The 24,688-nt window shown below is 36.7% G+C and overlaps 1 protein-coding gene across 7 annotated transcripts in view; it reads right to left on the bottom strand.

Moving 5' to 3' along the window:
- Positions 1-24,688, bottom strand: part of LOC105210089 (mucin-17) — a 192,312-nt gene that overhangs the window by 19,977 nt on the left and 147,647 nt on the right. For all 7 annotated transcript variants that reach the window (XM_054225185.1, XM_054225186.1, XM_029038957.2 and 4 more), the window contains one exon: positions 3,452-11,363. In XM_054225185.1, the coding sequence (XP_054081160.1) occupies positions 3,452-11,363 (7,912 nt within the window). The remainder of the gene's footprint in view (positions 1-3,451; positions 11,364-24,688) is intronic.

The following is a 24,688-nucleotide window of genomic DNA, read 5'->3' as shown; positions in this document are numbered from 1 at the left end:
TCGGCGATGATTACAATTAGTTGCATAGTTTATGAGTGGGTTAAAACTTTTTAAGTGCAAATGATTTAGACCATTTAACGGTTGTAATTAAGCAGCAGTAAAAGTTAAGTCAAAAGTTGCTTTGTCAAGTAATTAATGAAATAATATTAGTAAATGCGTTTTGTGTGTGGTCAGGGTAAAAACGATTTTTATTTCTTTGACTGTGAGATGCAACTGTGGGTGGTCCTCGCGCCTGATAGTTTGCCTTGCAAGAGGCGACATGCGCACAAAACAAGAAGGTTATGTAACAAGAGAAAAAAATTAAATATCCATATATAAAAATTCATAATATAAAATAAATGTATAATTCCAAAATATATAACAATTAGTTTGCATAAAGAAAAATAAATATTAGCTTTTTATTTTTATTAATATTTATAAATTTCATATTTTTTCAAAGATACAATTTTATTTATTTACTGTTTAATTTTTTTATTTTTTGACAAGTTTGATGTATTTAAATTATTTATTTATTTTTATTTTATTTTTTTTATACTCTTTAAATCTTCAATTAATTATTTTAATTAATATTTAACTTTATTTATTTTTTATGATTTTTTTTGACAACTTTTGATGTTTTTAAACTACTTTATTTTTGAATTTAATTTATTTTTTTTATATTCTATTCTATTAAATATCAAAAATTTTAATTTTTTTTATTAATTATATGACCATTTTATATTTTCTTCTCTTTTTTGTCTTTAAAATTTAATTTAATAATTTTTATTATTTTATTTAATATTTTGCATTTTAATATTTTAATTTGTAGTTTTTCATTTCACTATTTTTTTCATCCTCACGCTAAACTCCCCCACAACATTTGCTACTGTTGCGCACAATTAATTAGTGTTTGCCATCTATTTTCGCACTTACGCATTCTACTATTTCGATTATACACTCAATTGGGCGCACAAAGTAATAGAAAAAATGTACAACAACAACAATCGAAGTGTGACGTTATAATGACAAAGCTATGTACCAGAGGTGGCAGTTAATTAACGAGTGTTACAAAGTTAATGGCTTTGTTGTTTTTGTAACAGTAAATTTAGTAGCTGGAAAAACGTGCAATAGATAGTGCACAACTACACGTTACAAAGTGCTGTTATTTCGCTTTGATGTCACAATAGAAGAGATGAGCAATTGCGAATGAGTCGCAACTCATGTATGCATTGTTGTTGTGACCTGTGTCAACAATTGTTCTGTGCGTCGCTGCCACCCTATAAAAGCCTATCCATGCCTGGTACTAGCTACACTTGGGGACAACGACCGACCACCGGCATATTTATAAAACTTAACGCATTTATGCACATTAGAAGAGTATTTAGTACTTGTACCGGAAATCTCGCTTGGATAAACACACAATTGCACACAGACATACATACATACATGCGTATATATGTATGTATGTACATATGTATTTATATGCTAAAGGCATGCCTCGTACGCCTTTCTTTATTTCGCTATTTATGAAACGTGAAGTCGTCGCTAAAATTAAACTTCCGCTGTGAAAAACGTTTCAGAAAAGTTCAAATGTGTACGCATACATGTGTGTGTGTGTGACAGCATTTGACTGCTCTGCTTACAACAAAATTTATAAATAACTTCATTCATTAGAGTGAAATTTGTGTTTTATAATACACAAGCAAACCCAAGCAAGAACATCAAATGCTTTTGTATGTCTTTGTGTGTGTTTTTGTTGTGCACAAAATATGATTGTGAATCAAATGTGTTGTGGTTGATGTCTTCGCCAACGAGTATTGTGCCTTTGCTTTGCCCATTGTTAATTTCAGATATTAAAGGAGACCGACCGCAATGTATCTAAGTGAAAACAAACGCATAAAAGTAACACAAGCAAGCAAGCAAGCAAGAGTATGTGGAGGAATATGCTCATAATTTTATGACAATGAATTGACGCGAATTTCCTTATACCCTGCACAACATGCATATGCGATTTTTTGAAAACTAAATTGAAGCGCTAAATTTATTAAAAAAAAACTGTTCCATGCTACTCGTATATTAGGTTATCGATTTTGAATTTACTTTTATCGATTATTGCGAACAAATGATAAAATTCTATTATTTATTTTAGAGCTAACCAATAATTTTGAAAAAAAATATAAAGTTATCGATTTTAAGTTTCATTGTATCGATTATTGCGAACAAATGATAAAATTCTATTATTTATTTTAGAGCTAACCAATAATTTTGAAAAAAAATATAAAGTTATCGATTTTAAATTTCATTGTATCGATTATTGCGAACAAATGATAAAATTCTATTATTTATTTTAGAGCTAACTAATAATTAAAAAAAAAAATAAAGTTATCGATTTTAAGTTTAATTGTATCGATTATTGCGCACAAAACGATACAGTTTTTAATAAAATTTTTAGCATTGTTTTTAAAAGCGCTCCATTATTTCAAATAAATGATTAATATTTTTCAGCTATATTTATATACAATCCTGTATGTGCCTCATTGGTAATGTATAATTACATTACTGTTGAAAAAACATTTTTAATTAATTAATTTTACTTTAAAAAGTAACTATTTTATTCCTTCTCAATTCTTTTGTGCTAATAATCGATAATTGATTTATCGATATTAGTTTTGTATTAGTAATTTAAAACAAGTTTTACTTTTAAAACAGTCAAAATTTTTATTTTCAAACTCTTCAGTATACTAATCGATTTTTTTAATTAAGATTAATCGCAATTAATCGATTTTATTTACATATCAGTTCTAGGTATGCGAGTATAACAAATGTATTAAAAATAGACAATAAAGTTTATTTTCTTTTATATTTTTGATACGATAAAACCAATATTTCCATTATACAATTTTTATTTTAAGAATTAAATTTATTCTCATATCGATAACGAGTATTATAGTTTTTTGCGATTATTTAAAAATATTTTATATTTAAAACATAATTATATTAGCTATAAACGATTGTTTGATTTTTGCATAATTTTTATTTTTTATTTATTTTAAATAGTTATAAAAATATCGATTAATCAATTTTTGTCATCTCCAATTCGCATTAGTCGCGATTTTTATAAAAAATCAAATTAATAAAATTCTAATTCTTAAATAAACTAAAATCGAACTTCTCTCCGATAATTACAGTCAAATTACTATCCCCAACACACACACATTACGTGAAGGGTATATCCGAATTGCAAATTACAAAATTTACTAGTAAAAAATGTGCAGATGCAAGTGTACGCCTGCACGCGTGTACAATAAATATTCAAAAGTCGTTTTTCAACGCATCACAACATTTTTCTGCTTTGTTCTATTCATAAACTAGAGGCGTAGAACAACGACAAAAAAACAAAAAGCAAAAACAAAAACAATGCCACATCTAACAATAATAAAAATCAAATGACTATAGATTCAGATTCACTTACATTTCTTGACTTTAGCCGCATCGTCGCACACTTGCAGATGCACATCCTCGACACGCACCATCGACGTTTGCGCATTGGACGCTGCGGCGGCGGCCGCGGCTGCTGTCGAGGCCATTGCCGTATTGCGGTGGCGACTCTCCAGCCACGTTGGCCGCTGTTGCAGGAAACATTTACGCCGCTGTGGTGATTGTTGCGATTGATGCGCTGCCGCCGCGGGCTGTGCGGTCGCCAAATTTTGTGCTGGTTGCCGCGAGAAACGTTGCTGCGCGCCACCGACCGCCGGTGACTGTGAGGGCGATTGCTTTGGCGCTGGCGTTTGCAGCGGCTGTGTGGGCTCCAAGGCATGGGCGCGTTGCAGATGCTGATCGAGTGCGCGTTGTGTGCAGAAACTTTGGCCGCATTGGGCGCATTGGAAGCGTTGTGCGCCGTGCTCTTCGACAATGTGTTGTTGACGTTTTACGCGACGCGTAAAATGCATCGGGCAGTGGGGACAATTGAATGGCGTCTCCACCGGATGCATCGCAATAATGTGATTGCTGTAGTCGAGATTGCTGGTAAACTTGGGGCGTTTGTGACAGAAGCGACAAACCAAGTTGACTTTTTGTGTTGTTGTGCTCGTTTTGGCTGCAATTGTTGCTATTGGTTTCGCTGTTTGTGGTTGCGGATGCGGTTGGATCAATTGTAGTTGCTGCATGCCGGGTTGACGTGCGCGCGTTTGCTGCAACACGCGTACTTGTGGCGGCGTGTGCACAGCTTGCAGTTGCAGTTGTTGCTGCGGATGCTGTTGCCGTTGTTGGTAGTGTGATGCGGAGGGTGTTGAAGCGCAGCGCGGCGGACGATTAGCAGCCTGCGCGGAGGCTGAATGCGGTGGTGGTGTGGCGTTGTGCAACTGATAGTGTTGTACATGGCGCGGAGGCGGCGTCTGATGCAGCGTGCGTTGGGCTGAGTTCACTGCAGATGAAGCGATAAATTGTGGACTCAAATTGATGCCATTCACCTGTACGGTTGACATGTGCGGCAGCGGTTGGCTCGTCATTTGTGGTTGTGCGTGTTGCATGATTACGGCTTGCGGCGCCTGCGACAATTGATATGTGGTCGGCGGTTCAGGTGCGCTGGCGGTTGTGGCGTATAATTGTGGGGTGGCGCCATTACTGCCGGGCTTACCATAATCTTGCGGTATTACAATCATTATTTGTTGCTGCTGCTGTTGTGCTTGTTGTTGGCACGCAGGACGATGTTGTGTTGTAGCAGCAGCGCCATCTATGTAATTCTCATTCGCATCGACGGCCGATGATTTATGCAATTCAAGCGCTTGCCGATGCTGCTGTTGTTGTTGTTGGTGGTGGCCATGTTGTTGCGGAGTGCCAGCCAAATGCGGCGACATACCGGTGGAGGCAATCAAATTGGGCTGATACAAATCGCTGGCACTAATGTAGTAGGTGGTGGTGCCACCGCCGGCGGCTGGCGCCTCAATGATGGCCGGCGAAAGACTCGTGAGATCGGCACTGGACGTCCATTGAATTTCTTGGCCGCTGCCCAGACCGTGGGCGTACAGGTTGACACCAACGCCAAGATTTTGTATTGGTTGTATGGTGTTGGCTGCTTGTGCCAATTGCAATTGGGCCGCCTCGTAAGCGCAGCTGGGCGGCAAGGTGATGTAGTGTTGTTTTTGTTGCTGACTGGGTTGAGCCTGCACGTGTGCGTGTTGTTGCTTGGGTGTGGCAAGCATAGTCTGGTGAATAATTTGTGGGTGTTGATGTTGCTGTTGTTGTTGTTTGCGTTGCTGCTCCAACATCTGTTGTTGTTGCTGACGCTGCCGTAAACGTTGTTGTTCCAAAAGCTGTTGCTGCTGCTGCTGTTGTTGGTGTCGACGTTGTTGCTCCAACATTTGTTGTTGCATTAGCTGCTCCTGCTGCTGTTGCTCCAACAATTTCTGCTGAAGCAGATGTTCTTGTTGTTGCTGCTGTTGTTGCAGCAACTGCTGTTGTTTGAGTAACTCTTCTTCACGTTGCTGTTGCAAGAGCAGCTCCGTCTGTGGCAGCTGTTGTTGTTGCAGTTGCAGTTGTCGATGTTGAATTAATTGTGTTGATTGCGCACCCTCAGATGGCAACAATTGTTGTTGCTGCTGTTGTGGTACAACATGGTGTTGAAGTCGTCTGTGGTGTTGTTTCTTTTGCGCCACTTCATCATGCTCCTCATCCTCTTGCAACTGTGCACGCGCACGCTCCACCACCCTCTCAGTCTCCTGGATATCATTCAGCAGCTGCGCGAACGCCGCGTTGTCCACCGCATACTCCTTCGAAGTGCTATCGTTTGCACCACACTCAACGGGTAAGTTAGTTGCCGGCGCATGCACCTGCACACCGTTGTTAGCCTCGTTGACGCAGGCGTTCAAGTCCGTGCTCAAATACTGTAGAGTCTCCGCCTTTGCAACGCCCACCTTGCAATTAGTCGCCTCCTCAAGAGACACCGACGCTAATGCGCGCATTTCCAAGTCACGCGGGCTTTGCTCATTGTGGCTGCTCGCCGGACTAGCTGACGCATTGTTAGCAGCTGCTCCCGCCAACTCAATGTTTTCAAAACAGGGTATATCATTTTGGAAGCCGATCAACTCCGACTGCGTGCTATCCTCCGTGAAGCATTCACCATATTTGTTGCCATATTGCTTGCCATAACCGGCAGCGGCACCCTGCGCCTGCTGTGTATTCGACTGCTGATGTGTCGGTGGACCGACGGACATCGGCGCTGGCAATGGTGACGGCTCTGACATCTGTCCACTGCTCACGCTCGTCGGTTCCATGTGCATATGTTGGACGTAAGGGCTGGAGGCCACCGACAAACTGCCACCACCGCCGGCCATGCTGCTGCTGCCCACACTGCCAACACCACCGAGCGGACTTTCGGCGTACATGCTGTGTGTGGGCGTGGTTGGTGGTTCAGAGAGCGGCGAGTAGACGGATTGTGCGAAAAAGTCATCTGCGCTAGACGAGACCGGCGTGTAGATATGCTGATCCTGCATTTCATTGAGTATGCCACTCAGTGTGGTCTCCACGTCCTGCATCTCACTCAAGTTCGTTTCGCTTAACAGCTGTGTATGTTGTTGAGTTGCAACTGTCTCGGCTTCCGCCTCAGCTTCGGCGAGTAGTGCAGCGGTCACTTCGCCGGCCGGCAAGGTGGCTTGCAATTCATTGGCTTGCGGCGCTTCGGACACATCAGCGAATTCAGGTGCGAATTCACTTATGAAATCATGCAATTTCGCACCAGCCAAATTGTCCGTGTTGGCTGGCGTATCTGTGGAGATTGTTGGCACGGCGCAACTCGTGTATAATGCACTGTTGTTCGGTAAACACTCCACGCGCCGATTCGGACTTGAGCCGTCGCTAAAGCCCATAAAGTCACTTTGCTCGCTTTCATACTGGCTACTGCCGCAGCCGTATCCGTTGTAGGGCATAAATTGTGCATTAGGGGCACCCGCTGATGGTTGTTCTGGCTTTGCTTTGTGTTCCGAAGAGTGGTCTTCGTCAGTTGGCTGATTTTCGGAGTTAGCATCCGGCAGTTCAATTGATTTTATACAAGTTTCTGCAGTTGTTTCAAGGTCACTGTTGGTTACGGCTTTGTTTTCAGCAACGTTGTCACTGTCGCTGTGGTTATTGCTGTCCTCTTTCGCTTGTGTTGACTCTCTCCTCGCTTCATTGTTATGCGCGGTCTCAGCATCTTCAGGTTTCTCTGTCTCTTGGGAGCTTGTCGTCAGTTTTTCTGTCAGCGCGGACACTTTAGTCGTCTCGGTGGTCAACGCTGAGATGTCGGACAAGGTCGCTTTGATAGGAGTTTTCTGCACATTTGTTGTTTTGAAGAATTTCTTTTGGAAATCTGCAGATAGTGCGGATAGCGGTACACGTACAATTAACTGATTGCGCAAGAGCACAGACACTGGATTGGCGTTTGTCGTTGATGTAGGCGATGCGAGCGCTGTCACCTTCGCTGGTGACGTTTGCGGTGAAATCTTTGTGGGTGACTCTATAATATCCGCTTTGACCGGAGAGGTAAACAGTGAAGTCTTTGTTGTGTTGGACATAAGCGTAGAAAAGGTCTTAAGTGACATTGATGCGGCAGGCGTAGTTTTAGTTGGAGTCAACTTAATGGCGGAAAGTGACGCCATATCAGTAGTGGTCTTCGTTGGTTCACTTGAAGTGGGCGGCGAAGGCAATAACTGGCTGGTCGAAATCTTGTCTGAGCTTGAGCTGACCGACGTGCCAGACGTAGAGGTCGCTGCGACGCTCTTCTTATTATTATCACAATTTTCTTTGGTGGCCTCACTACTGGCATGGACACTCAATATACTCACGTTATCTATTACCATCTTGCCTTTATTTTGGCTGATAAGCTGTGGCGGCAGGCTGGTGTTGTCTGGTTTGTGCATCACATTTGGCGCATGTTCGTCCTCAGTTGTGGCTGCGTCATCAGTGAGGCTACAGCTATCGCGACAGCAAGAGCGTTTCGGCCGGGAACGACGTCGTTTTAGCGACTCACTACCAGCCAGCTCTGTATTCAGCGGTTTAGACAAGTTGCCCACAACATGATAACGCGCCGCTGTCAAGGGGCGTGGCAAAGCGTATTGTGAACTCGACGCAACGTTGGTTTTGTCAGCAGTTTGTTTGGTTGAGCAGGAGTCACAGGAATCCGGACGCTTCTCTTGCACTAACTTCAAGATAATGGGCAACACTTTGCCGTCGGGCGCACTGTCACCTTGCGTCACAACACCTTTTCGTGTCTCCTCCAATAATTTACGCCGCTTTTTAATACGTTTGCTACGCCGCTCTGTGCAAATTCCGTTCGCGGTTGTCGTGGTACTATCTCCATCTGTGCTGTAAGCCGTCTCAGTTAGGCTTAACTCAGTCTTTTGAATTTCGGTGGGAATCGTAAACGGTACAAGTTCAAGTGGTGCGGCGAGCTCATTCTGTTCAAGGTCTTCCTCATCATCTATAGAAGTCTGTTCCTGTAAGCTTTCCTTCATTTCGGCTTTGGTGCGCCAAGGTGAACGCGTCGATTGTGTGCTTTCGTTTTCATCCGCTGGTAGTTTACGTTTGAGCGCTAGACGCGTATTAGCCGCATCTTCAGACGCGTCAGTGGCTTTTAATGCTATGCATTCTTTGTCCAGTGGCGGAGCCATTTGGACGTCTGTTTCGTTCGTGTGTTGCTTTGCATCTGTTGCGGTTGTCACCGTCACAGACTTTGTCATCTCTTCGTACAACTCACGGGGTTCTAAGCGCCGTAAGCGTACAAAACATGATGGTAGCCGTATCATTGGCACCGCCTTATCTACGTCTACTTCACAATCAGTTGTGGCGCTCTCTGTGCGTGAGTGTTTATCGAAGCAAGGGAGGCGAGAGCGTGCGCGCCATTTAAGCCGTCGTCGGCCACGACGCGCTGTCGCATAATAGGAGAATGTTGATTGTGGTGGTGTGGTCGTCGTAGAGTTAGCGCCTTCCGCTATGCTACTAGTAACGTTGTCATTAGTGGCCGTTGAAACTGGGGGTGCATCAACATCATTCGTTAGTTTTGTAAGACTACGTCGTAACTGTTTCTTCTTGTAATGCATGGCCGTGAAAGCCGCCGCGGCAGCCGACGTAGAGGCTGGTGAGTTGGCGAGCAGCTGAACGATAGGTCCCTTCAAAGTGCGTCGCAGCTTGTGCTGCATATGGCGTCGTGCGAATGAACGACATTTCGGTGAAGTGCTATATGCTTTGAGTGCAGCTTTCGTTATGAAAGCGGACACAGCACTGGCGGAGTTTGGGTCTATTACGGATTCCGTTTCTAGCAATTCGGTTTCCGCTGAGATCATAGCTGTGGCGGCGGTTGCATCAGACTTAATAGTTTCAATGTTGGCTTTGTGATCGGCTGTTGTTGGTGTTCGCTGTTCGACTGTTGCCATTAGCGTTTCAACGCCTTCATCATCACCATTACCATCAGCGTCCACGGTAACAGGCAGATTTTCAGCAGCCAAACGTTTGTCAGTTTGCAAATGATGCTTACCGCCAACACCGCAGCCGTCGTCCTGCACATTACTCAGACTCAAAGTACAATTCAAACTTGACTTTAAAGTGTTGCCAGCAACTCCCTTATTATTATCCACAACTGCCGCCGCCGTCGCCGTCGCCTTACTTGCAACAGTTTCACTGACAATTATCTGCAAAGCAGCCGCACCATCTTTCACAGCCTCGTTGTTGCACGTCGTCGTATTCGTCGTTGTTGCCGGCAAAATTGGCAAATTACTAATCTCGTACGCTTCCACTGTTTGTTTACTGCTTTGTACATCATTCGTCGGTGCTTTAGTTAACTCCTTCACCGCCGTCACCGCCACCGTTGTAGTCGCGCTCATTTTGATATTATTACCAATTGTTGGTGTTGTTGTGACCGCTTGACCGCTAATCGGTTTCTGTTGCACCGACGATGTGTCGACGTCCTTTGCTGTTGCCTGAACAGTGTTAACAACAACAGCTGGTTGTAACAAATCGACGACGTCGTAGTCTGCCTTATTGTGCCGCGAAGACCTCGAAATTTCAGTCAGGGGCTCATCTGCGATAGCTTTAACAACATTGCCGCCGCAATCACCGCCACAACACGCTATTAACGTGTCCGCATCGCATAAGATCGCCGCTGCCGCCGCCGTCGCTAACGCCCCTTTCATCGTCGCTCTGCAAGAGTGGGCGTGTCGCGTATCCATAAATACTGCTGCTGACGCGATTTCCGCTTCTGTTTCTCGCTCTTCTTCGCGTACACATTCGCAAACACCGCCACGCTCCCGTTCCCGTTCTCTTGCACGTTTCTCGCGTTGCACACAATTTTCGGCATGCTTTGGTTCGCCGCTGCAGTACGTTGGAGACGGGAACGTGCATAACGACGCCGTTTTGGCTATGGCCGCCACAGACTGTACGGCGTCGGTCGGCACTTCGTCGTCTGTCCGTGGCAATGCCTCATTTTTCACCTCATCGTCATCATCATCATCAACGTCATTAACAGCGGCAAGACAATCATCTGCTCGCGCCTCATCTTCCACCCGTGCGGCCAAGGATAATTCATCCTCATGGCTTTGCTGGCAACTAATCGGCCTTTTTCGCGCCGATCGCGTTCGCATCATCACAGTCGTCGTTGTGGTTGTGGTTGTTATTGAGCCGGTGCTCTTGTTGGCTTTTGCACGTTCCGTCGCCGTTGCTGGCTTAAAAATAATATGCGTTGCCAGCAGTGACTCTTGATCGACGCTTCGACCGCTCCGCCGCCTATTTACATCACACTCCAGAGCCGCCTCAACATCCAACACCATCAAATCATTGTTTGGCACTTTAGTTTTGGGCTTTGTTGGTTCAACGCCCAGTAATGGCTTTTGTAGCGCGCAGGGGGAAGACGTTCTTATTGTTGCTGTTGCGATTGCTGTCTGCTCTACAGCACGGCGCTGGAACGTCTCACTGCTGTTGCCATTACCGCTCCGACTCGCCGTGTTATTAGACGTTTTGCCGGCATTGGCCGCATTGACGTTAAGTTCCAGCCCCGAACGCGGCGATTTGCTGTAGTTATCGTTAATTAAATCGTTGCCAATGTCCAACACCGGTGGCAGATTCACGCTCAACGCGGTCTCCAGTTCGTCTGTGGTTTGCGTCTCCTGGTTGCGCAGTCTTTGGCAATTATTTGGCTTCGATTTCGTCTTCGAATGTTGCGGCGTCGTCGGCTGTTCCGCCGTTTGCTCGGCCACCACTCGCGCCAACAGCTCTTCATATTCCCAACACTTGGTCTTGTCGAAGAGTGAACGCAATCTGATTTGTACCTTGAGGCATTTACGACGAAACTTGTGGATAATATAGAATTGCGCGGCACATTTCGGGCAGATACGCTGTGGCAGTCCATCATGGGATTTTATCTGGAAGAGATGAGCAAAGAACGGTATAAGAAAAAATAAATAAACGAGGGTACATTAAAGAAATTGTTGCTTATTAATGTTCAGTTTGTTCTAAAGTGAATGCATTTTTGCTTAAGGATCGCGATCGCTTTGCTGTCGGCTGTTGGCTGTGCGCTGCGCTCGCTCGTTCGAAGGTGTTGAAAATCGCTAAATATTCGTATAATAAAAGAATACCAGGCAACACCCATTTTAGTTGCGCTGTGCTTGTTGTTGTCGGTGTTGTTATTTGGCGAAAAGGGTACAGCGTGTAAACAAATGACGTCAAAAACTGCTGACTGCGGACACAATTACCCCCGTCGCGGGCTCTTTCACATAATGGCCACGTCTGACCGCCGCTAATGCAAAGCAATTTAGTAGCTCCGATTTTTGTTGTTGCCCTTTTATTTCAATATTTCAATATTTTTTATTTTAAATTTACTTTTGCTGCTACATTTGCATTGCTTCAAAATAGCAGTTATACGGTTTAATGCAGGTTTATGGCAAGGCCTGTGCCATTTTTAAATCATCGCTACACACACACACACATATACCTTTGCGCATATATTAGTGGCTATTTACATATGTATGTGACATTGCCTCCTATAGCTGCGGCTGACCACAAATGTGACAACGAAATTGAAAACTAACTGGAAGCATGTCAAATCGTGCAGAACCAGAAGCTCGGCACGGTCTAAAATGTATGTATTTGAGGTATCGGTGCTCTTACACACACATATATACTCTGTTGTATTTACATTTTTGTGTAATGTCTTTTACATCTGTCTCTGAAATCAGCTTGTAATGAATTCTAACCTATCCTAGCAGCAGCCGTAATTTCATTCTGGAAGAAAAGAGTAACTTCTTTTTGTGACGAAGCATGAAATTTAGTTTTGTGTGTGTTTTTAATCAATTTTTTGCGCTTAGAATTATTATTAATTAAAAAATCAGCAAAAGGATGTCGAAATGCTGTTTGTAAGCTACTTTGTTACATAACTCAATATTTTTCAAACGGAAGTGATTCTCAAAACAAACATATGAACTTCTAGGTATGGAACTGACAATACTGGAACTCTGTTTCGCTAATATTAGAAGTTCCAAGTGATATTAACATCAATGATCTGTTCGGAGATCGCTTAGAACTCTTCTAGTGAAGCCTTTAAAGACAGAACTAAAAAGAAGATCAGCTAAAAAGTTAGCGAAGACAACTCTCGGAGCTCTTTAAGAAGTTTTTATAAAATATTTGCAAATAAGTTCCACAGTAAAACAAAAAGAACGTAAGTAGTCGTATCAGAATCTTAGTCCACAAAGCAGTCTAAAGTCTTACAAGGTAAGAGTGATCCTAAGTTCACTATTAACATTAGTTTCTAAGAGATGGATCTAACAAGTCTGACCTCTTGGTATTAAAGCGTGTAGATAAAGATTTGAAATACTTCTAAAAATTGAAAGGACTTGAACGAATACCTAAGGCTACAGAAACACTTCCTGCAGAAATCCTGTGAGAATCCAACACTCTAAATAAACACTGTTTCACAATTTCAACTAAAAGTTAGTAAATTGGAAATGCCCTTACTTAAGAGGAGTTTTGAATTCCATGAAATAATTGAAGCAAATCTAACCTAACCTCAAACTCATTCTATCTAAATACCAGCTAATTAGGATGAATTCTAATTAAAAAAATCATAATTTTTATTTTTATTGATAATAACAACAACAAAATAGCTGGAGACATCCACTAAACAACAAAAGATCACTCATGTCATTCATAATTTAAACACGAGTAATCGAGTATAATGCTTTTGATCTTCATTCAAGTCATTAAGCGGTGCTGCTAAATGATCTAATCCGCTTAAATAGCGCATTATTGCCTGGCTGAATGCCTTCTACAACATAATTATTGCTGTTGTTGTTGGCAAAATGCATACGCAGGACATTTCATGGACTGGACACACGCAACCAACTGTGCAAAGCAGCGAAGATAATGCAAAGCTTAGCGATAACCGCAGGTGGCAACAGCACAGAGAATGAGACAGAGGAGATATATGATGGTAGCAAGGAGCAGGAGCGTGAGATCACACACGCACAGCTGGTTGTCACATTCAATTGGCCGCAATCAAGTAGCGCTGTTGATCCTGCTGCTATTTGTCCTTTTAAATTGTTTAACAGCTGTAGTTAAATAAAACTAATTGACCATGATTATTTAAACAGGAAGGCACGTACATCCTTGTATTTACATATGCTCGCTTCGTTGTTTTGCTTAAGTTAAGCGATTCTCACGTGCGACTTAGCAAATTAACAAGAAAAGGATATACGAAGGATATAAAGGATGTATGTATATTTGATTAAGCGATGCGTGCATGTGTGTTTGTGCCGGTGGGAAAGTGCTTGCTAATAGCCGCGTCTGCTTGACCAGCATTGCGTAGTCATGCGAAAAATATTATATTTTTAATTTACGCACAAATTGTTAGGGCGCTGAAATTATTATTAATTTTTTTAGGGGTTATGTTTTGCCATTATTTTTTATAGGCTTGTAAGCGAGCTATAAAGCGCGTATAATTATTAATAATAGCTGGAGTGAAAAAAATATAAAAGCAAACTGCGGGTAAGTGATCGTTTATAGTACAAATAAACACACACACACACCAGCATACATGCATACATATATATATATATATATATACATATGATAGGACATCTGTTATAAGCGTAAAGTTGATTGTGCTCGTGAGTTGTTAATTGGGCTGATCTCTTAACACCAACGATTAGCAAACAAGGCACGCACACAATATAGTCTGCGAGTGCTGGCAAAAAAAAAAAACCGAAGTGAAAAAAGAGGGTACCAAAACCGCTGCGACGGAGGTACGAGTGTTCTCGATGTAAAGGAAATGAGTGAAGTGGTAGAAGAAGTAGCCGAAACCACACACAAGCAACCACCTGTTTATTATTCAAAACCTTGTATTGTATGTCAATTAGACGATGTCAGTTCAGAGCGTTTTCAACAAGTAATTGACAACATTGTTTGAAACATGAGTAGTGTTCTGCATATAACCTCCCTTATGTACTATTGCCATCAACAATTTTTTCGGGGTTTGGTTTGGGCTGATTAAGCCGCATAATGCTTAAGTATAGTGCTTGAGTACATACTTGTTTTTTGTATCAAATGAAATTAGTTCACTTACACACACACACTCAAACCCCATAAGGTGTGCCAAAATTGCTACAATTTTATTGGCGGAATATAGTAATGATCTTATAGAGTTTAGACTTGTAACAGAGGAAAACATTTGCGAGTAGACAGCACTATTTGAGAACAAAGGTAAGCGTAAAGAGAACAATGTTAAGTGCATTCAAAGCGATGTCGGAGGGAATTAGATGGAAGCACGAAAATTTAAAGGAAATACATAAAAAAACAACAAAAATAAAAATTAAAAATAAGAAAAAAAAATAAAAAAATAAGAAAAAAAAGAAAAAATAAGAAAGAAGCAAATAAATAGAAAATGACATACAGAAATAGTTTGAAGTCAACAACAGTTAACGCTAAGAGACACATCCGTACATACATACACATACACACATATGACACATCTAAGCGGTAAAATGTAATGTCAAAACCACTGAGGCATGGCTAATTTGGATTATATAGGGGTTCATCTAATTGTTATTACTCAAGTGAGCGGACGTCACATAACAGCCTAAACTACTAATACATATATAAACATACATACATACAGTAGTGCAAGATAAGTCAATATTAAATATACTAAAGCAAAAGAGGCAGCAGTAGCAGACTGAAACACACAAAAAGCCACCTGCTCAGCTAGGTGTATGGAGAACAAAAAACAACAACAAAAAATTTCAACAGAATTGTTTCGAAACTAACTAACCGTTAGAGAATGTTATTTATTTTTCCTTACTCGGTTCGTTGTCAATTTTGTGCTGCGGGCGTTTTGTGGCACACAAACTTGTGTTAAGCGCCCTAAAGTATGCGTCATGAGGCTAACTTTCGCCGTATGCGTGGTTTTTGTGGGAACAGAATTGTTACAGATGCGCTTTAAGTGGTGAGCAAATAGAAAAAATGTTTGAAATTATTTTTTTTGTGCAAAAAGGAAACTATGCCAAATATTTTTTTCTTTTTTTATAAAATTTTAAATAAAAAAATATTTAAAATTAGTTTTTTTGTAAAAGGAAAAACAAATTAAATTTAAAAAAAGTTTTAAATTAATTTTTTTTGTAAAAAAACTAATTATTATTGTTAATAAAAAACTATTTCAAATAAAATTTTTTAAATTATTTTTTTTTTTTGTAAAAAAATGTACTTAATATTCACTCAAATCTTCAAAAAACATAACTAAATGTAGTTCTTGAAAATAGCTAATCAACGTACGCATAACTGAGACTAACAACAGCAACAAAGCAGATCGATAATTAAACCGCAAATAGAATACACTTGCCACAATGTTGCAAGACGCGGCACAAATGCGACTGAGAAACCAGTGTACACACCACAGCGTGTATGTATGTATGTGCGTACTAGTTTTAAACTAGTTAATCCGCCGATTTGACTGCGTACAAATGCGAAAAGACAAAAGACAAAAACAAATAGTTGCTAACAATAAATAGCGCTTAAATGAAATGCCAAATTGAACATTGCGCTAGGTGTACTGCACGCACTCACATCCATACATATAACTTTGTATTACTGCATTCCAACTGCTCCATTGTCGCAACGCAACGGCCAAGCGCTAAATGGACCGTAGTGACGCAGGCAGGCGGCGGCGACAATTTCAACATTTTATGCATTTCGGCAGATAAACTCTCAACACAGCTATACCCACTGCCAATAGCAGCCCCCGCACTCCCTTCACCAAGCCTTCTTGCTTTATTTTTATTTCGATGTGCGTGTGTGTGGCGCATCCATTCACCTCACTGGCTCTAAGGTGCCCAAACCGTACAAGCGCCGAAGCAGCAAGTGCCTCTGCATTTTTGCTTTGTTATTGTAGTTGTTGGTTTGTTCTGCCAGCAGTTGGACAATTGTGACTGTCAATTTAATTCATACACATATGCAGCATTTGCATATGTGTGCGTGTATTTTTTTTGCAAACAGCGCATATGCACGAACGGAAATGACGTTCATACCTTTTGTCGCCCTCGTTCGTGCGAGCAATTGTATTGCTGCTCAACTCGCAACTGCACTATTTCGTATGTACCGCAATGTATTTGCATAAATGACTAGCCGACGGCAAAAATATCGACTCTCTCTCGACTCAAGTTTGAAACTCATGGAAGTTTATACCCTTCAATGGAGTCATAAAAAAAATATTCAAAAAAAAAATATTTTAAATAAAAAAATTTATGAAATTTAAAAAATAAGTAATAGCTATAAAACTGAAAAAATATACAGAAAAAAATTTCAAATTCGAACATACAACAATATTTGAAAATTAGTTAATAATAGATTATAATTAGAAATTAAAAAATAAAAATGAAAAATAGTACAAATTTATTTAAAAAGAAGGATTTTGTAAAAAAATATTGAAAAAAATTTTAATTTTATTTAAATTTCAACTCAATTTATTTGATAAAATAAAACTTATTTAAATTTGAATTTAATGTATTTGATATAAAACCATTTGTTTAAATTCTAATATAAATGATTTAATAAATTAAAATTACATTTAATTTATTTGAGAAAAATCATTTAATTAAATTTTAATTTAAATTATTTAATAAAATAAAATTTAATTAATTTCTAATTAAATTTACTTAATAAAATAAAATTTATTTAAATTTTAATTTAATTTATTTAATAAAATATAATTTATTTAAATTTTAAATAAATATTTTTATATATTAAATTTTGACATTTCATACTTTCTTTTAAATAAATAAATTAAATAAATTTAAATAACTTTTTTTTTACTTTTTTTCATTATGTGGCCATATGACTTCAATGAAGACTTTCTTACAAATGTGTGGTGGCTCTTCTCTCATTTACAAACGCAACCAAACTACAATGATTTGGCATTTTTCAGTTGTTTCTGCTGTCGAAATTTTGACAGTTCAGTTCAGCATATCTACATACAATTCTACATAGAAAGTTGTGAGTTCGACGAAATCATTTTAATTGAGGTGTAAATGTATTGCTTTAAACAAAATTTAATGCACACCCACGAATTCTCGAAAGCAATTAAACGATTCACAAACACATACATACATAAAGCCATGCGTGTGGGGTATTCCAGGGAAGATGCACGAACGTATACGCAATGGTAATCTCACACATTTCTTTGCACTTATTGTAACGAGTATTTTTAATACCAACTTACTTATTGACTCTCATACTGCTACACTTTAATTATTGAAGCGAGCAAAAGCAAAAGCCAGCCAGCTAGCAAGAGCAGGTATCTAAATATTTAGTTGATCGCAATGTTTGTTTTCAGAGACATTACCTGTTGGACAATGCTGTCTTGATTTTCTGGCAGCAGCATATCCAACAATCTACATTTGTACACATGTTCGCCTGTGTGTGTGTGTGAACGTACAAGTGATGCTGCAGCATATCGTAGCATAGACACGGCATTATTTCAAATTTCATTCTTTTTCTGGATTACAGCGCTTTTTGTGTCGATTTTGACTGCTTTTGTTTTTAATTATAGCAGAGATGTCAGCATGTCTGCATATATGTGTGTGCGTGTTTCGTGGACATGCTGCAATCGGAACCAGTTTTCCACTTTAAAAGTCATAAAAATCAATTGTAATGTTACTGCATGAAAAAAGACAAAGCAGCAAGTGGACATGGACAGCTACAAATGTAGCGCGATACATTTATTGTGTGTACTTAGATGCGACTACATACATACAAACATGTGTATATTTGTATTTACAGATGTGATTGTCGCTAGCAGGTTTTGTAAAGTACGACTGAGATTGTCGTAAATGAAATTGAGCTGCGATTACAATAATATTTGTGGCAGCAAGTGGAAGGGTAACAGTGGTGATATGTAAAATAGATACAAATATTTTGTGCATACATGGATACATAAAATTTAATGTTAAGGTAAAAATATATTAAATTTTTTTATAAATAACACAGGCCAACACTCAATTTGCTTCTTTGAATTTATTCAGGTCATAAGTTAAGTGGAGGGTATAAAAAAAGTTATATCATAAAACTTATAGAGCAGATAGAGACAAACTGATTACAGATTTGAATTCAGCGCGCCAAAATTAACTAGAATCAGTTGATAAATTCAAAGAATCAAAAATTTAATTTAATTTTGCCGGCTGTGTAATCAATAAAAATAATACTTTAAGGTATATATAATAAAATAAATATAATAAATTACAATAATAATGAACATATTTTTTATTATTCCAAAAATAAAAGCAAAAATGTGTTTAATGATCAATAAATTGTATATAAATTAACAAACACAAAATAAAAATAAAATAAAATAAAGGAATACTAAAGCTAAAAATAACAATAACAAAAAGCGTAATAAAATTAAATTATAAATTTTTAATTAAGAAAAAGTTATAGAAAGTAAGAAAAAATTAAAAAAACTAAAAAAATACAATAACATATATAAAAAGATGATTTTTAAATTAAACATTAAAAAGAACTTAATACTTTAATAATATAAAAAATAAATTAAAATAAACAATAAAATAACAAAACAAAAAAATAATATAAAAAATTTTTTATTCTGTTATATATAGGAATATACAAAAAATAAAGAAATATATTAAATAAAAAAAAAATTATACCAAAAAAATAAAACAAATTTGCAGAAATAAACAAAAAAAAAAAATAGAAAAAAAATAAAAATAACAACAAATATTATTTTTATAAAATTTATAAAAAAAGGTTGTATAACAACAAAAATTAAAATAAATTTGCCGAAATAAACAAAAAAATAAAAAACAGCAAACATAATTTTATAAATTTTATAAATTTTTTAAATTTTTATAATTTTATATAAATTTGATAAAAATCTTTAGTGGAATTAACAGATATAATAGAATAGACATAGAATGGAATAAACAGAAATGATTAAAAAATAGAAAAATTTTACTAAATTACAAATAATTTTAATGAAAAAAATGTTAATAAATACGAACTAAATATAAACAAATAAATGAATACATAAATTAATAAAATTAAATTAATCAAATATTGAATAAAATTTCTTACAAGAAAACTTAAAAATTGAAATTTAAGTGACAATTTAGAAACTAACTCAAAAACGAAAATAAAAAATCAAAAAAAAAAACAACAATAAAAAATGTTCTGAAAACTTCAAATTGAGTTTTAAAAATTAATATCATCCAAGCTTAATTAAAAAAAAAAATGAAAATAGTGACATTAAACTTTATGTGGCTTTCAGCGCGGACAGACATATAACCGTTAATGACCGATTGTTAAGAGACGGCAACGGTTACTAGGCCCTATATGCTTGCTATTATTGCGGCTACACAACGCTTTGTATTTGTTTGTGTTTTATGTATTGTTCATTATTGTTATGGCTTGGCTGTCATGACTGCTGCATGCAACATTTCGTGGCAGTTAAGCAAGAAATAAACTAAAATAAGAAATATTGTATGAAAAAATACAGTTTTTTGCCGCCTGCTTGCTGTCTGGCCTCAAGAGCGACCATTGATTGACACAGCCAAAAGCAGATGACTACACATAAAAAGTATTTCAAAAGAATTAAAAAACAAACTGATAATAATTGGTAGTAAAGGAAAGTAAACATATACACAACACAAACACACACGCACACACATACCTATAGTTATAACGGAAAAGGTAAAAATATATTGGAGTTGTATTTTTTTTAGCGTGTCTTCAGTGCGCTGCTTTAACGGCGTCATCTCGTGCTGTCTCTCAGTTATAAAATTCTTTTTTTTTCACTTTTTAGCGATTTTTTCGTGCTTTTGGTCCTTTGTTGCCTGTTGTTGTTGTTGTTGTGCGCCCTTCATGCAATAGTGCAGCATCTCTTTGCTCGCTCGTTTACTTTGAAATATGCTTAAGTAAATATGAAGGCTTTTGATGTTCTGCTGACTGCTTTTGTATGTGCGTGTGCTCCTAAGTAAATATGTAAACAACATAAAGCGCAGACACATAATTGAGTTAACACACAAATACACACAGAAGTAGAGAGTTTCTTCACTTTTTTGCGCTTATTCCAAGAACTCATACAATTACTTTTCTATCGCATTGTGTTTGTTTGTATTGTGACATTCTTCCTTTGATAAAAATACATTTTTGTATTTCGAATTTTGATGATTTTATCATAATGTCACACAATAAAACAACAACAAACAATGACAGTAAGCTTTATTGGAGTAAAAAGCATCTTTCCCCATTCTCAAATACCCATAATTAAATAGAATTAAATAGTTGGCAATAATAATCAATGCAACAACAAAAACAACAACAATTTTTTTATTGTTGTTGTTCCTCGCATTGTCAAAAGCTCACAAATGAGATCCTCCGTCGAGTGTGTGTCGCTTGATCGATGTGTTTATATGGTTGAAGCAGCAGAAAAATGACACTTAAGTATGTGTTGAACATTGCCTCCGCTTCAGTGGTTGCCAAGTGCTCGCAAATTTGACGGCTTAAGTAGCTGAAGACAGCATGTTGAAACGTATGTAAGTAGCAATCAGATTATGAATAACAGCGCATTATATAATATGCCAGAACAGTTATGTATGTAAGTGCAGAAAGGCGAGATAATAATAGAATGCGAGTCTTTTGAAAATTACAACAAAAAAACCAACAATAATAATAAACAACAACACTGAATGAGATTTAAAAATTTCGAACAGTTTTAGATTGAGACTGAAATTTGGTGAAAAAAAAATTGTAAAGTATTATACAACAAAAAAAAAAAAAATTGTTTAATAACAATATAATATTATGGCAAAAGCGTGACAAACTGCATTAAAATGGCATAAAACACAAAATGCCAATAAATCGTATACCAATAAACAACAACAACAAAACCAATCGATATAAGTCGCATATTAAATGCCAACAGATAGCTATAGTCGCAACAACAACAACAACAAGCGCATGTCAAAAGTACAAGCAGCAACCGCAACAGGTATGCGCAAAAGTGAATAGCAACAACAACATTGCCAACGCGTAAAACACCAACAAAACCAAACACTCGAGAGCGACGTGTCATCAAACCACTCGGATATACTTATGGCGGATTACCAGCTTAAAGAATGCTTAAGGTCAGGAGAACAGGCGCACCACAACAACAACAACAACACCAAAAGCAAATCAAATAAGCCAGCAAAAAAGTGAGTAAAACCGAAAAAATGCCTGAAGGAAAGTAAGTTGTATTGCTTTTTATACATTTTTATTTTATTTTTTTTTTTATAACTTCTCTCTGCTTCGCTGCCACAGGCGTGCGGCATGTAACCCGATAGCTGCTTCCGACAGGAATAGCTTACGACAGACGACGACGTCGAATCATTCACCTACTTTGCTACCCGCATGCAAGACAGACGCATGTCTATGATGGCTACAAATCTGCGCACAAATATATTTGTGTCTGCTAGTAGAGATGTACATATGTATATAACAGTAGGTGTATCTGTGTGTTTGTTGGCATGTCAGTCGCTTTGTTGTTGGTGTGTGTTTACACAAATTAGGTGATTTTTTGATTGCTCTATAATAAATCATAGGGGCAAACGTGCGCACACAACAGCGCACACGCATTAGACTGCATGTCAACACAAATACACACATACAAGCAAATGTATCGGCATTAAGACTTGTGGGAAAAATTCGTAAACTGTAGCAAAACAAAATCGAATGAAGCTGCGTTGAAAGCGAAATGGAAATGAAATAAAAACAAAATATGAGAAAAAATAGATATTTTAAACGCCCCCATGGCGCTTATGTCATTTGACAACGTTTCCGACAGCAATTAACCTTTAAATTCTGTTGTGGGAGTTTAAGTGTAAATAAACATTATTCTCAATTGACTTTTGAGGTCTCGTCGGTTAAATGTTTGTAGTTGCACAAATATATGATGATGTTACCAGCAAAAAAATAAAAAATAAAAACAATTAATCAAGATTTTGTTAAAAAAATTAAATATTTGTCGACGCATATGGTTTGGTATGCTCGACTTCACTTAATTGCTTTATTACTTATATGGGTTTATTTTAGTTCACATGCATCTATATTTCATTGATTCAATTACAAAAAAACATACGTTAGGAACAAAAATAAATTAACTAAATTTCTTTTTAAATTTTTAACTGATATTTCGACATATAATTTGTATTGCTTTGCGAACCTGCTGCGAACTTGTTTGTTGAAAACATAACCTAGAATTAATTAAAGACATAAAAACTCTTAATAAATCCGTTGAAATATATTTTATATACAGTCATGTGACAAATTCTTGGTAATGGTACAACGATTTGCATTTTAGTTATATTCATAGTTTGAAGAAATAAAAAAGTAAAAATAAAATAATGCATATAAATTTAAATTTTTTCTCGTAAAAAATAATAATAAACATTTTATGTAAAAGATAAAATTTGATTTTGCAGCAAAATGAATTAAATGTTTTATTAATTTCTTTAGTTATGAAAAATATTAATATTTTCAAAGAATTAAAATTGTTTTTGTACTTTCAAAAAAATAAAATAAAATATATAAAAAATTACATTATTATTAATAAAAATATATAAAAAAAAAATAAATAAAAATAAAATTATTATTTGTAAAAATATATACGATGAAAAAATAATAATTAGATGAAAAAAAGTAAAAAAATAAGTATTCATTAGAAAATAATTATGTCATCCTTTCCGAGTTCAAGCATGCGTAGTTGCTTTGAAGTGCCGACGGTAGTTGCGAATTTACGGAAGATAAAGTAGCGAAATTGTTTTTGTACTTTCAAAAAAATAAAATGAAATATATAAAAAATTACATTATTATTAATAAAAATATATAAAAAAAAAATAAATAAAAATAAAATTATTATTTATAAAAATATATACGATGAAAAAATAATAATTTGATGATAAAAAATCAGTATGCATTAGAAAACAATTATTTCATCCTTTCCGAGTTCAAGCATGCGTAGTTGCTTTGAAGTGCCGACGGTAGTTGCGAATTTAGTGAAGATAAAGTAGCGAAATGCCGACGGCATTACTGAAATATAATTTCTACGTTTTTTATGCTTAACAAATCAAATAATTAATAAATATTTTGAAAAATATCGGCATTTGTTTTCATTCAATTTTAAATAATTTTATGAATAAAATCTATAGAAAAATAGAGAAGCGAAATGTAAATTTATTTCAAAAATTTTTATAAAAAATATATAAAAAACATGAAAATAATTAAAAAAAAAATGAAAAATAAAATAAATAATAAATAATAAGTAAATAACATTGTCTTCATTGGCATTGTAATCGAATTTCGATAACTTACAAGTTGAGTTTGTTAAAATAACAACATTTAATTTGAAGTTTGTTCCAAATAAAATATATTTTTTATGATTTTTTTTTTTTAATTTAATCAGTTATATAAATTTAAATTACAAAAATTATTATTTCTTTTAATATAAAGTAGAAATGCACAACGCTTAAGGGGCCTATACCAGTGTGACACTTTCACAAAATCGTTTTTTTATTTTGCTTATTCGGTAGTTTATACTTTCAAAAATATCCTGTGAAATCGGGAAGGATCTCGAATAGTTTTTGAACGGCAGCATGCTAAAGAGCGACTGCTAGCAGATATAAACCTCTATAGTTTAAACACGTTTTACGCGAAACCAAATTTTTCAATATGGCTGACATCATAACTCAATCAGAAATTGACTGACTCCGACTCATAACTCCGTTATTTTTCAATATTTTTGTAAAAAAAAATCTTAAAATATAACTGAAAATATATCTTATAATGTCCAAAAAACTTTCGATTGAGTACTTTCTTTAAAAACATTCACGAAAATCGCCTTATTTTTTCATGGGTTACATTGGTATAGCCCCTTAAAGGCCGTCTAATATCAAATAATATCAAATGATCTAATCAAAAAGTATTGAAAATAACACAAAAACAATAAGTACGATAACAATGGGTAATGCAATTAATATTAATAAATATTTGTCAAAAATATAAATAAAAAAAAAAATTTGTAAGGCTTCTTTCATTTCACTTACGCGATATATATTTATTCATGAATGAATGAATTAAAAGAATTAATAACAACAACAATACTAAAATAAAATGCAATTAAAAATTCAAATAAATTTTGCGCGAAATTAGAGTG

This window comes from Zeugodacus cucurbitae, chromosome 2 (genome assembly GCF_028554725.1).
Source record: "Zeugodacus cucurbitae isolate PBARC_wt_2022May chromosome 2, idZeuCucr1.2, whole genome shotgun sequence".
NCBI classification, from domain to species: Eukaryota; Metazoa; Arthropoda; class Insecta; order Diptera; family Tephritidae; genus Zeugodacus; species Zeugodacus cucurbitae.
This window is presented reverse-complemented; position numbering and strand designations above follow the sequence as displayed.